The 13,888-nt window shown below is 41.0% G+C and overlaps 1 protein-coding gene across 1 annotated transcript; it reads left to right on the plus strand.

Moving 5' to 3' along the window:
• The first annotated feature begins 374 nt into the window (after positions 1–374).
• On the plus strand, positions 375–13,597 carry LOC149285428 (twinfilin-2-A). Its single transcript, XM_089495413.1, has 9 exons — positions 375–399; positions 6,314–6,391; positions 9,274–9,452; positions 10,527–10,622; positions 10,992–11,096; positions 11,252–11,377; positions 12,282–12,432; positions 12,531–12,652; positions 13,430–13,597. The coding sequence occupies exons 1-9, from the start codon at positions 375–377 to the stop codon at positions 13,595–13,597; spliced, it is 1,050 nt and encodes a 349-aa protein (XP_089351539.1).
• Positions 13,598–13,888: the final 291 nt, after the last annotated feature.

The following is a 13,888-nucleotide window of genomic DNA, read 5'->3' on the forward strand; positions in this document are numbered from 1 at the left end:
CGTTCTGCTCAGATAACGCAAACTTTTATTTTAAATTAATATTCAATGGGAGGGGACAGTCACAATTAGCATGTACATACATGATTCAGCGTGCAACAAAATACTACACTACCCATAATGCTCGGCGTTAGAAGGGAATTTCCCAGCATGCCGATCGATCACTCCTCTGCAAGTAAGCGTTCGAAGGTTACGTGCAGCTAGCGACGCCCACAAGCGCAAATCATTGTCTCGACGCACATCAAACCCACCTAAGCCCCGCCCCATACACGCGAGCCTGTCTTGCCTCACCTAACGACCCCGCCTCCAGTGAAGCCACGCCCTTCACCGCAGGCCCGCCAGCCGCTCCCTATCCTCGAGCTGTCAGAAGCCGGACCATGGCGCATCAGACCGGGATTCACGGTATATACCGACCGCGGCACAGCTACATTCCAGCATTCCGTTATAAGCGGCTGTCACCTTAGGCACCTATACACAACCTGCACACAGCTGTATACAGTAATCAATATATCTATACATCGTATACTATTTTATACACACCTAGGTGTGTATGTGTATATAGGTGTGTGTATATAATGTGTTTCATTGCAAGGATTTGTATATATAGATATATGTATGGTATATTTTATACACACACATAGATATAAGTATGTATATATATATAAGTGTGTGTGTGTATATAATGTTTTATTGCAAGGCCTTGCATGTATATATATATATATATATATATATATATATATCTGTGTGTGTGTATATAGTTATATGTATCATATACTATTTTATACACAGATATAGGTCAGGTGTGTATGTATATATATGTGTGTGTGTATATAATGTGTTTTATTGCAAGGCTTTGCATGTGCGTATAGATATATATATATAGATAGATCTATATGTATCTTATAACTATACATGTGGGCATGTCACGTATTGCTTATATATATCTATATATGGTTCCTGATATAATTGTTGCGCGTTGCGTGTTTCATGGTGGAATTGGTTCCTCTCATGGTTTTGGGAACACGTCTGTAAATATGTTGCGGTGCGAGAACAATATTTTTGCCTCAGTAACTATTTGATAGATGGACAGTGAACATTCTCAGCAGGCTATCCAAACAATCAGGGACTTGAGAAACAATGTTACCAACAGCTAGCCGCGGGTAGAGGCCGGGTAACCGGTCGCCGTGACAGTCGCTGCTTTTGTGTGGACTTGGTTTGTAATTCCAGATCTTCCCCGATTTGTATCCTCGTTAATCGCAGCATGATGTGGTTTGCTACATCATATTTGACTGATTGTTATGGGAGTTGCAGTACATCACGACCCGTAAACGGATGTAAATGATCTGGTGAAATGTCTGTCGGTGCCGTCTGTCTGCCGTCTGGTGATATCTTGGGCTGTTCCATGGTAGGCAGCCATGGAGCGGCTGTAATGGAAATAGGAAGAATCGGCCCTCTTGGCCGATGTCCTGAATAGGGTGTCTCCCGGTGGTGTCTGTTGGGGTGTTGTGTTTCTCTTAAACAAGCTTGTAATTGGGGTTAGTAGCTTTTCTGTATCTATCATATATTTTCGGCTTTACCCGGGATCCTCCTGCGCAGGTATCTCATTTTTTAACTTATTTATATATCCACATTTTGGTTAATAAACTATAGATACAGAATAGCAGATCCTGGTGGGGCAGCGAGAGGTAAGTCAGACTGGTCCAGTGGGGGTAAAATAAATATTGAGCAATTGTTATGTTTCAAAATAGTACCAGTTTTGTTATGAAAAAGAATAATAGAAGCTTAGACTTTGACGGCGCGACACAGTATCGGGGACCAGATCTACAGGAGGATATGGAAATGCTGGAGAGTTCAGAGATGGTTCGTGGATTACCGCATAAAATTCACCAGGAAAGGTTAGAGGATCTCGGTACATATGGCTTGAAAGAAAGACGTGACAGGGGAATATGATAGAAACACTTAAATATATATAAAAGGAATCAGCACAATTAGGGAAAGTATGTTTAAAAGAAGAAAAAGTACAACAAAAAGACATAGTCTTGAAATATTACTTTACTGAGAGGGTAGTAGGTGCATGGAATAGCCTTCTAGCAGAGGTGGAAGAGGTTAGTACAGTGAAGGAGTTTCATTATACATGTGATAGGCAAAAGGCTATCGTAAATAAAGGATAAGGCCATGGACTAAGGAAACGATTCATAATTTGGGCAGACTGGATTATTTGCCAACACATTCTATGTTCCTTTTTCGCCCATTCTGCCTATTATTCCTGCTGTAGAGACTCGGATCTTAAGCAGTCCTTGCCGTGTCCTAGAATCAGGAAGCTTTATGTCTATATAGACGGGCGAGCTGGTAAAAGTATGGCATGAAGTGAACGAGGGACGGGCTACACTCCTATCCAGTTCATGGAGCTGAGCCAAATCTCTCCGTCAGCAGCCTCCAGCCTCCTGCGTGCGTCGGGAAGGAGACCACAAGAGGCCGCTGATAAGGAGTAATGTGCTCATAGGTAATTCATACTTCTCTCCATACCCCTAGACTACGCCTGCCCAGCAACATCCACAATACTGCTGAACCTTGTTAGATATTGTTAACCTACAGGGTTCTTCTAGGTGACAATCTGTTTAAAAAGACAATATTATTATTTATTTTTTTTAGTTAACAACAGTTCAAACCTTAATTTTTAGTAAAAATAATGTCTTCTTATAAGAAAAATCCTTATAATGTTTATTACCTGTTAAATCGTGTATTTGCAGTGATCTCATTGATAGAATATTCTGATGACCTTTGTGTTCTTTTTGGTATAACATGTTTGTATTTTCTTGTTCTCTATGATATATTTTTCTCATATGAATTGCTTGTCACGGTTCCCCCCACGCAGGCACCACCCAAATTCGCACTTGATGTCCTGTCTTGAAGATCTTACATTATTCTTTGAAATGTTCTCAGCGCCAGCAGGCAGGAAGTTGTAGACCCTACGGATTCACGTTGTGTAAATAAATGCTTATTCCTAAGAGAATCCTCTTAAAGGGACACTCCAGTGCAGCCACGCAGTCCCACCAATAAAGAATGTGTACTAAAATACCTTCAAAGTGCTTTTAATTGGTATTCTTTAAATGAAATAAAAAAAAAACAAAACCACTTTCCTTTAGAAGAGCAGCAGAGCAACTACCCCATACCCCCACATCTCCCACAAGCCAATGAGCTTGGGGGCAAGAAAGTGCTATTGAATGGATAGTAGTTGGGTAGAATAATAGAGATGGATAAGTCGGTCAAACGGGGCACAAATCCAGCTTGGGTCAAGATCCACCCTTGGGAGACACAGGTCCTTTTATTTATTTTTAAATGTTTTATTTTTGGTTTTTCATACAGTTAATAAATATAATAAACTAAGAATAAAATATAATAAAAATAAATAAAAAAACAAAATAATATATTTATAGGTCATAGTAATTGTCCATAAGTGCGGGCAGCCATAGTAATTGTCCATAAAGTTGAGAGCCATCAGGATCTACGGCGTCTTTTGATGCTAAAAAAGAATCTTAGGGTGCAAACCCTGCGTCATGCGGGGGGCTTCGTATCCTGGGTATGCCCAGCGTACCCCAAGCAGGATTGGAGTAGGAGCGATCTGTACTTTTTGACCTCTTTCAGAAATATAATCGGTTGTTCGACTAACAACTCAACAGATTAAGTAATGAATGAGTTTCTTTCTATTATAGCGAGGGTACAAAGTCAGCGCGACCAGGAACTCGCAAAACATGTGCTATGTGTAATAGCTCCGAGAGCCATCTTGCTAGTGCGACATCAGAAACAATTTCCACCGCGTCCCCCTGAATTCCAGCTCCCCCACGGCTGAGTGGGCCGAGTTGTTTTGAAGTTTCAGTGACGTAAGTGTGGAAAATCCAGATACAGCCTTTTGAAACAGGCTATTTTTATCTTACTGCTACCAGCCCTTTTTTCTGTAGGGTGGCAGAGTGTATGGCAGCTGAAGGTTTAAAGGGTCAGTTTAACGTCTCTGACACCCCCTCCCCCATAAAGAAGAATGCATATTTTTTAATACTCTGTGTGTATTTTAATATACATTGTCCAAAACATAAAAAAATAAATACAACTTTCCTGACCTAGACGTTGCTGCCCTGTTGCTGCAGTAGCCTTCCTACATTTTTTGCCACTCATTGGCTGCTTGAATCAGCCAATCAGCGGAAGGAAAGCCTCTATTTCGATTCACGTGCAGAGAGATGCGTTTGGCTGAACATCTTCTGCACAGAAAGCAGCTGATGGAAGAGGGACCCTGCCGTTCTCCTATGATGGTCGAAGTGCCCCTTTGTAAATGGCCATCCCCAGTGAGCTTCTTCTGCAAGAGGGGCAGATCTAACCCTTCATTATGCATAGGGAAATGTTGACCAATCACATGAACACACACACGTAGGAAGTTTGACAAAAAGAACTATACAATTATAACAAAACCATAAATGAGTCGTGCACACACATGATTATAGAATGCCAGCAGAAAATTATCAGTTATATTAAAATTGACAATTCAATAATAAGATTAACTCACGCTGCCACAAAAAGGTACAGGAGGAGAAGAGGGCCCTGCTGTTGGGAACGTAACAGGCTATTAAGGAGCAGTCTTGCCTCTCCGTCTCCATTGTTAGTTTGTACATCTTTGAGTTCACTTTTTAGTCCAGCGTTTACTTCTGTGTAGGGTCAGCTTTTTTGTGTGAAGTGGATGCGTTCTCGCCGTTCTTGCAATGTTATGACATGAGCTGTGCACCAAAACCACATCCAAGAGTGACTTTAGATGATACAACACTTGTTGTTTCAGTAGCCTACAACTACACGCTCAAGGAAATATTCTTACTTAGAAATGTGTGCAGATTGTAGAATTCCTTTCTAGAACGAATAGTCAACTGGGCAAACATTTTATGTCTTGGCAGTTTCACTTTGAAGAGCAGATCTGTAGAGCTAATACCAACAGGTAATGTGTATATCGTGGGGTGTTTGCTTATTAGCACATTTTGCGAAAGTCCTGTGGGCTTTCGCACTGCCGTGAGTTTGCCTTCCTCTTGTTGCCGCCACAGGAAGGAACTTGGCTTCTTGAACTGACTGCATGAGGGTGTTAACGTTGTGCAAGTCACTGTGTCTAATACACAAAAATTAGCCTATAAGTCAATGCTGATGAAAATGTTTGCCAAAAGGTCGTGACCGGGCATGAACTCACCCCTGAAAGGTAAGGGGGGGGGCTGTCTTGGGCTCACCACCTTGTTAAGCTTTGCAACTCGGTAGCAACACTTAAACCGTACTGACGCAGGACATAAAACGAGAGAAATCAAAATGTGTCCTTCCCGGTAAAATGCTCTAGAAACTACTCCTACCATCTTACTCTATAGGACTTGCGCTGGTTTTGAGTGATCCGTTTCCAAGAGTTTATTCCAGCCAAGCTTCTCAAAGTTAACTCTGATAACTGTTTGAGTGCTTCCGGGGTGCGTTAATGTGTTGACATCACATAGTACTGCGGACCTAGGAGTAACATAATGGTTTGCTGGAGTTTACGCCGGTATTAAATGACAGCTCGCTCTCCAGCTATGGTAGAACATCATTTAGTCTGTGCCTTCAACTCTAATCACGTTGGTGTTTATGAGTCAATATTGCGTTATTTGTTTGTTTCTTTTGTTGTATGGCTCTCAAACGTCTTCACTGTCACTGAGATGTAAAAGGGATTCGTTCCTTTGGCGTGTGACTTTTTAGTGTGTGATGGATCACCAGCTACGACTGTCCGGGTCACATCTTAATGAGCCGTAGGCTATTTCTATTGCTATATATATATAAATATAGGTTGTGTGTCCAAGAGACATTTATGTGTTCCTGTGTCACTGTCACAAGGTATTTATGAAAACATTATGAAACATTCTGCAGGAGGGGGTTGCTCGTAGGAAAAGAGGGCATGGGGTGCTGGGATTGGACTATAAGCCCCCTGCTTTATTCTAGATCTTCAAGTCATACCATAGTGTTGCGCTGATGTAACACAGTCCCTTGTTTCCTCATAGCAAAGCCATGGTATTAAATATACTTACTGTCACTTAGATCTCATTCCTACCCCCCGCCTCTCATCTTCTCCAAAGCCTCAGCTATATTTGGGATTTTGTGCTGCCGGGATGGTGATCAAGTTTAGCACATGCTCTCATACAGTACTTGGAGCTGATCTGCGGCAGACGCTCTGATTGTCCTCTCCGAGGCGTTGCTGGAGTGCGTTGTTGGTGGACTTTAATTTCCCCCGTTTTTGATTGCTGACTTATCGGTATGTTCTTGGTTCTTGCAGCTACACCAGAACTAAAGGATTTCTTTGCAAAGGCCCGCAATGGATCTATCCGACTCATTAAAGTGGTTATCGAAGACGGTGAGTTGTAAATTACTAAGTGCTGTGGGGGTATCCAAGAAGGGGAACCTCAAAGAAACAGTGGACTTCTCCTGGTGCCATATTTTCCCATTTGGGGACCTTTTTAATTTTTCACTGTTAAATGGTATATATATACGTACACATACTTCTGTTAACATTTTGTGTGGAATATGATGGTGCTATATAAGTAAATATTAATAATAATAATTAGGTTTTCATTTTGCTCATCTATCTCTCACCCACACTACCTTTTCCTTTAACAGATTTCTAGCGCTTATAATATTGCCTGACTCCTGGATATACCCTGCAGAGAGGAGCCAGTGTGTTGTTTTCCCATGCACTTGCGTATGCTTTGGGAAATTAGAAAAAAAGCTAATTAAAAGCTTATGAAAATAAAATTACAAAAAAACTTACGTTAAATTGTTTAAATATAAGACATTTTTTTAAGAATCTTACTACTGTCTGATTTTCGTTTGGCAACCAAAAAAATTAATAAAAAAATTCCCTTAAAAAAACCCCAAATTTTCTTTTCCGGTTACCCTTGGTAAAATAACACGTAGGGCCATAGGGAGCGAGTCGGAGGCTGTGAATTCAGTTAGACGGATCTACGTAGTTGTGTAAATAAGGCAGCAACAAAGAAGTGGCTAAAAAGCAGAGCCAAAAGCCAACTCATGGAAAATGTTCGCGAGGCCGTCTGGAATGTGCCAGCTGAGAATAGCAGAACCGAGAGGGATAAACACGTTGGCTAATTCTACCGCGGGAGAAAGAGGACAGGGACTGCTCCTGGGAATAAGCCACAGGGTAATGATTACAAGGTCAGCTCCCCTGGTACCCATCAGACCAAAGGTACCCCCATTTCACCATAAGGACCATCAGTCTGTCATAGAATAAATAGTACATTAAACACATTTCACATTATTTATTGGTTTTCAAAACAATTGGCATTATTCCTCAACGCGCATTTTTCATGAGCGAAGTAGATATAATGTATTGTGATTAATATATTTATCACCATCATATTCCGTAGCGCTGTACAATGGGTAGACAGGACATAACAAGCAATATATAACATAAAAAAAACAGGTGAGGAGGGCCCTGCTCGAATGAGCTTGCAATCTACACTCTTTTGTTAACATTCTTCAAACTGGTTCCTGGATACATTTATTCACTACCATTAAACCCATTGTGTCTAGAGGGTTAAGACATGTTAGAATGAAGTACATAACTGTACATTATTACATCTACTATCAACCACTTTGTCTTCTCTTATTTCTAAATACATTTTTAAAATAGATTTATTGGTAGTAATTTATGAGTTTGTTCTATCATTTTTTTATTTGACAATGCGTGGCGTATTCCAGCCATCCAGTTTATTAATGTTATGACTGTTAGGTCTTAGACTTGGACATCTGTTTAAGGTTAAAGGATGATGTCCTTAATGGTCTCTCTTCTTTGGCCTTTACAGTGCCTGAATCGTAGCTTGTGTTGACAGCGATGTAACAGCCTTTCCAGACAGGATTATAATGTTTCCTTTATATCAATTAAACAAAGTCCTTCTGATGTATTCGTTCTCACGGCAGCCTTTGTTCTTGTGATGGTTATTAAAATGTCAGACCGTTAGTATGTTCCCTTTCAACAAATGATGTTCTAGATTGACCCATCCACCCATCAGTTATTGGATGTAAACCAGCATCTACATGTCACTGATTAAACACTTTTTATGTTCATAAACTTCTAAAAGTAGGATTTTGCAAGACTGCAAGACATTTTGGTCTTTGCTTAGTGGACAGGGGACAGGAAAGGGCCTTCCCCAAACCATTGCCACAAAGCTTGAAGACATGGCTGGGTGAGTTTGGGGTGGAAGAACTTGAGTGGCACCGCAGAGCCCCAATCTTAACCCCATTGAACACCATTGGGATGAATTGTAACAGAGATTGAGAGCCGGGCCTTCTCATCCAACATCAGTGCCGGACCTCACAAATACTCTACTGGATGAATGGGCAAAAATTCCCACAGAAACGCCCCAAAATATTGTGCAAAGCCTTCCCAGAAGAGTGAAAGCCGTTATAGCTGCAAAAGGGCGGGAGGTAACTCCATATAATTGCCCATGGTTTTGGAATGAGATGTCCAATAAGTTCAAATAGGTGTGATGATCGGTTGTCCACATACTTTTGGTCATATAGTGTAGTATAGTTTTATAAAAACCAACTCAACTTCTCTCTAGTTTTTTTTTTGTATAATATCCCCGTTTCTCCTGCCATTAAGCATTAAAGCTGCTGTTCTGTCTACTCTACTGACTTTAAAAATATAGTATTTAGCATTAGAAACATAATTTCTAGTACTACTGAATTCCCAAAACCTTTCCCAGAAATAATTATTCATTCATTTGAATCTGTGCCTCATTCATCCTTTTTGTCATGTGACACAAATCTAGATCCTGATAGGCTGCTGCCTTAGAAACTGAAAAAAAAGAATCTCAAAAAGTTCTGTGTTGTATCTATGCAATTAACCCTTCAGGCGAATTGTATATTCCAGTTATGACATCAGACAAGCCAAACCTCCCTTATATTTGCCACGATCCCTCAGAGCCTATCGGGACTTACAAGTGGATGGGGTACTTTAACAGATACATTTTAGAACTATGTGTTAGAGCGGGGAACCAGTTCACGATTGCTGATGCAGCAGTCAGTTATAGGCGCCCACATACATTTTTGGCTGTCCCCTTTAAAGTAGGTGATACCTAGAAGAAGGGGTTAACGATAGGTTAGATGGCACATTGGGTATGACTGGGCACGTGGTGGCCAGTTAGTGATATGCATCGATGTGGGATAACAGCCGCAATGTAATGATTCATTGTTTTCCTTTTCTTATTTGTGATGCAGAACAGCTGGTGTTGGGAGCGCACAGAGAACTCAAGCTCCACTGGGATAAAGACTATGATGCCTTAGTGCTCCCACTTCTAGATGAGACCGAGCCGTGCTATATACTTTATCGCCTGGACAGCCAGAACGCGCAGGGATACGAGTGGCTTTTCCTATCATGGTCACCTGATCATTCTCCGGTAGGAGGCACTTTTCTTTTTCCGTTTAGTAGGCATAGAATGTTCACATCCTGATGGACACATTTTCCTCTTATGTAGCTTCACTCTTATACTCCCCAATAAGCAATGATGTTGAAAACTCACTCATCTACGTAGCCTATGATTATGGATGAGTGTCTGCGCTTTTTATGAAAGACTCCAGAAGACGTTATATGTCTGTTTAAGACACTCTTGGCATGTATTGGGTTTTTGTGTATCTTCTCTTGCCCATTCCTGGAGATTGTTTTGTAGAAAATGACATCATGATGAATTAGGGGGTAGCTTTATTAGGGGGGGCGTTGCCTTCTTTTGGATCAAGAGTATAAAGGTTAGGTAGAAGGGTTAAACAATGTAACTATGATGTGTATTTGAAGTACAGATCGCAACTGTGATTTCGGAAAACAAACTAGAGCGATGTAGCTAATTTTGGCAACTTTTCTTTGCAAAGCTAAGTACTATCGGAGTCCGTATAATCAGAGGCTCCCTCATGTGGCCTAATACCCTTCTAACAACAGTATAATATCTGAGACAGTCCCGCTTCAAACCCATACTGAGCCTAATAAATGTGCCAATTAACTCGTCCTCATAGTGAACTAATTTATCAATAGCTATAGCATTTTTATTTGCATTCAGTGTTACTTTAGCAAAATTTGGTTAACAAGTTTTTGCTGGGAACTCTTAATTGTCATATGACACAAAAGCAGGCACCAATAGGTTGTTTTCTATAAGTTTTGTTTTTTTGTTGTTTTGTGTTTGAATATTCATATGAAAGAAAAAAAAATGGTAGACCTGCTAAGGTTTGTTTGTTTGCTTAACATACCAGAGAGTACAAATAATGTTTTTGGAGCAGGACAATTAAAATATATTCTACATTGTAGAGCGTTTATTGTGTATTCAAGACTTTTAATCCAGTTTGGTTAGCCTTTTTTCCTTTTTTAACATTATCATCAGCTCTTAAATATTCTAACTACTTTAGCTGAACGAGACCAAAATGTTGTGTATCGCTGGCTCGGTGAAAGGTGGTTATTCCGTTTTCTGCTTGTTCTTTGTTGTCAGGTAAGACTGAAGATGTTGTATGCAGCCACAAGAGCCACCGTGAAGAAAGAGTTTGGGGGAGGACACATTAAGGACGAGCTGTTTGGGACCGTACAGGTCTGTCTTTAAAGTTTTGGGGTTTGGTTGGTGGTGAAAAAAGTTTGCATTAGGGAAAATTTCAGGTCTGTCCAAGGACAAAAGGCATTGCTGACCAGGGCCTAGCTACATCCAGCTGGTGGTTGTGTCTTGTTTTTGACAGAACGAGGGAGAAAAAAGGGAGCCTTGTGCTTGGCACACTTTGGGAGTGGAGAGCGGTCATGTACCCGAATTACAAAGGTGTTCTGACTTACGGGTGGTGTGGAGGGTTCTGTGGTAAATGCCTGCCTTCATCGAACCCTTGATTTGACCATAATGTCTCTGCTAAATGATGTTTAGGGTACGTTAGTAAGAGACTTTCATGAACGACCATTGCATTTCACTTGACAGGAAGACATTTCTCTGAGCGGCTACCAGAAACACGTTTCCTCCTGCGCAGCTGAAGCTCCACTCACTGCAGCAGAGAGAGAGTTACGGCAGATTAAGATAAACGAGGTGAGTTGTATGTTAGAAATGGATCTATAAAAACATTTTACACATTACAGTGATTGTTATATATTTGTTATCAGTTTTTGTTGTACGTCTGTTGTAGAGCCTTATTGACGCCTATTGATTGCAATTTTTCTGATAATCTTGTGTTTTTCTCAAAGGTGAAAACAGAGATTAGTGTGGAAAGCAAACAGCAGACCCTCCAAGGACTTGCCTTCCCTCTCAGGCCTGATGCCGAAGAGGCCATCCTGCTGCTGAAGCAAAAGAAAATCAATTACATACAACTGGTGTGTGCCATATTATACCCCAGCCACTACTCCACCCCATCTGACCACAAATGATCTTGATGCCTCTCTTTGCAAAGTCTGTCTGGCCAACTTATTTACCCCTCTCTAACCAAACAGAAAGGGCCCCGCTCTTGTCAAGATGTCTTCCACCCATCTTCCAGCCAGCAGCATAAAGGGGCATAGGCTTCTCAGACCTAAGACTGCTGATGTAGAGGGGCAGCAGCAGGGGCACAAAACTTGGGGCTTATTAATTCTGTTGGGCAGTCAGGCTCCCTGGTGTTTCATTGCTCATCACCCCGACCAGCCCCTTCGCACTATGGAGGTCTGTGCTTAATGAGCACAGGCTCTATAGAATGCTCTTCCCATCGCTGCGTGCACCACGATGTGATGTCATATTCCAGGTCTCAGTAGAGACAACGGCTGCGGAGGTAGGTTTTGGCAGGTGACTGGGGCACCGGCCTGGGTCATGGCTGGGGCAACACCCAACCAATACATATCTTTGATTTCAATCTCATTACCCAGCACCCTCATCTACAAATACGGTACTACACACTAGAATTTTAAATGACCTCATTTTACATATAAATCCATTGTCACTTGTCGGTCATTTTTTTTTCTTTAAACCCAGAGCTCCTTTATTGTATGTCTGCATTCATATCATTCGAAGTGGGGTAAAAGGTAGCCATGTAGCAAGGTTGCTTTTTAACCTGTAACTAATGGATTCTTTTATTGCTCCTTTACTGGGATAATACTTGGTGTGTTCATGTTTTCCTTAATGGTAAATGAGACACAAGATGTGTTCTGTATTAGAACACCAAGACTTTTGTTCAACCATCATCGCGGTCCTTCGGTCATTTCTTTTCAAGTACTTATGACCCATTGCTGCTTTGTTTTTTTTTCATAGAGATTGGATTTGGAGAAGGAGACCATTGACTTGGTGCATACAAAGCACACAGAGATCAAAGACCTTCCTTCAAGGATCCCCAAGGATTCAGCCCGATACCATTTATTCCTCTACAAGCACTCTCATGAAGGTGACCACCTGGAGTCTGTGGGTGAGGACCTTTGCTCAGTTTGCCAATACCTTATGTCTCCAAGGCCCTTTCTGTTTTGTATACAGATTATCAGATTATTTCTCCCTGTTTTTTTCCAGTCTTTATATACTCAATGCCAGGATACAAATGCAGCATAAAAGAGAGGATGCTTTATTCCAGCTGCAAGAACAGACTTCTGGAATCCATGGAACAAGAGTTCCAGCTGGACATTGTAAAGAAGGTAAATGCTTCATGCCTTATTATTCCATCAAACTGCAAGAACAGCTAAGAAGTCATTAGAGAAAATCTGTTGCCCTGGGAAGACAGCTGCACAATATATCTGTGTGTCTACTCGTGTCATATGTCTATGAGCTACAATTTAGCGGTTAACAAGAACATGGGGAACATCTATCAAGATGAAAGATATATTTATATTATCAGAACAGAACCTTACAAAGGACTTTCATTAATAATTAGGTTGTTTCATTAGGCCTGTATTGCATTAACATTATTTTTTGGTGATAGTCTCACTTTAAAGGTGCTTTCATGTACAATTCTTGGTAATTTGCAAAGAATTGTAAATCTTTGTATGAGCTTCTATTCTATAAACTCTTCAGCTGGTTTACGGGCACCATTTTTCATTATGTTTTATATTAGGGCTAAAATATATTCTTTAAATTCTTCTTTATATTCTTCTTTCTTTGGGGTGTGAAGTGGCAGATGAGCATCAAAAACAATAAACCAACCCTGACGTACATACCATGCAGAGGTGTGCGTAGTCTGATGGCTTAATATAGCGTGAATTTTATACTGTAATCCAGTTAAAGATAGATAAACTTCAAATAGGCCAGGTGGAACAGCCTGAATTTAATCTTTAAAACCCACTGTGCAGAGTTCTTTGACATTTTTGTAGTACTTCATGCTGTGTAAACTAGACATTTACTGGTTCCATGAGGACACGCTTGGTGTCCCTGGATCAAGACATATTTTATTCCCGCTGTAACTTGTTTTCTTCCAGATTGAAATTGAAGATGGTTCTGAGCTAACGTCCGAGTTCCTCTATGACGAAGTTCACCCAAAGCAGCATGCCTTCAAGCAGGCATTTGCCAAACCCAAAGGACCTGCAGGAAAGCGAGGCCAGAAGCGCCTTATAAAAGGACCCGGTGAGAATGGAGAGGACAATTAACCACCGTGCTCACAAACTCGTCTCAGGCCTACCGAGTTGTGCCGGTGTCAAGGAACCACTGAGGTTCACTTTGCTTTTGTGCCATCAGACAAGATGAGTTGGTGTGTCGGCCATTGTGGAAATGTCTGCTTCCTTCTCGTTGTTCTCTTCTTTAGATGTGGCTTTTTGATAAGGTCCGGTTAATGTCTATCTCTTTCTCCTTATGCCTGCATTAATGTCAGTTTCATTTAATACTTGAAGTACATAATTCTCTCTGCACAGACATTTAATTGGCATGTTACCTGTTCACAT

This window comes from Sceloporus occidentalis, unplaced genomic scaffold, assembly GCF_023333645.1.
Source record: "Sceloporus occidentalis isolate IW3139 unplaced genomic scaffold, rSceOcc1.0.p SCAF_79, whole genome shotgun sequence".
Taxonomy (NCBI): Eukaryota; Metazoa; Chordata; class Lepidosauria; order Squamata; family Phrynosomatidae; genus Sceloporus; species Sceloporus occidentalis.

Coding starts and splice junctions, on each gene's coding strand:
- LOC149285428 (XM_089495413.1), top strand. CDS start 375: ATGGCGCATCAGACCGGGATTCACG. Junction 6,392..9,273: donor TAAAGTGGTTATCGAAGACG/GTGAGTTGTAAA, acceptor TTTGTGATGCAG/AACAGCTGGTGTTGGGAGCG. Junction 12,653..13,429: donor AGCTGGACATTGTAAAGAAG/GTAAATGCTTCA, acceptor GTTTTCTTCCAG/ATTGAAATTGAAGATGGTTC.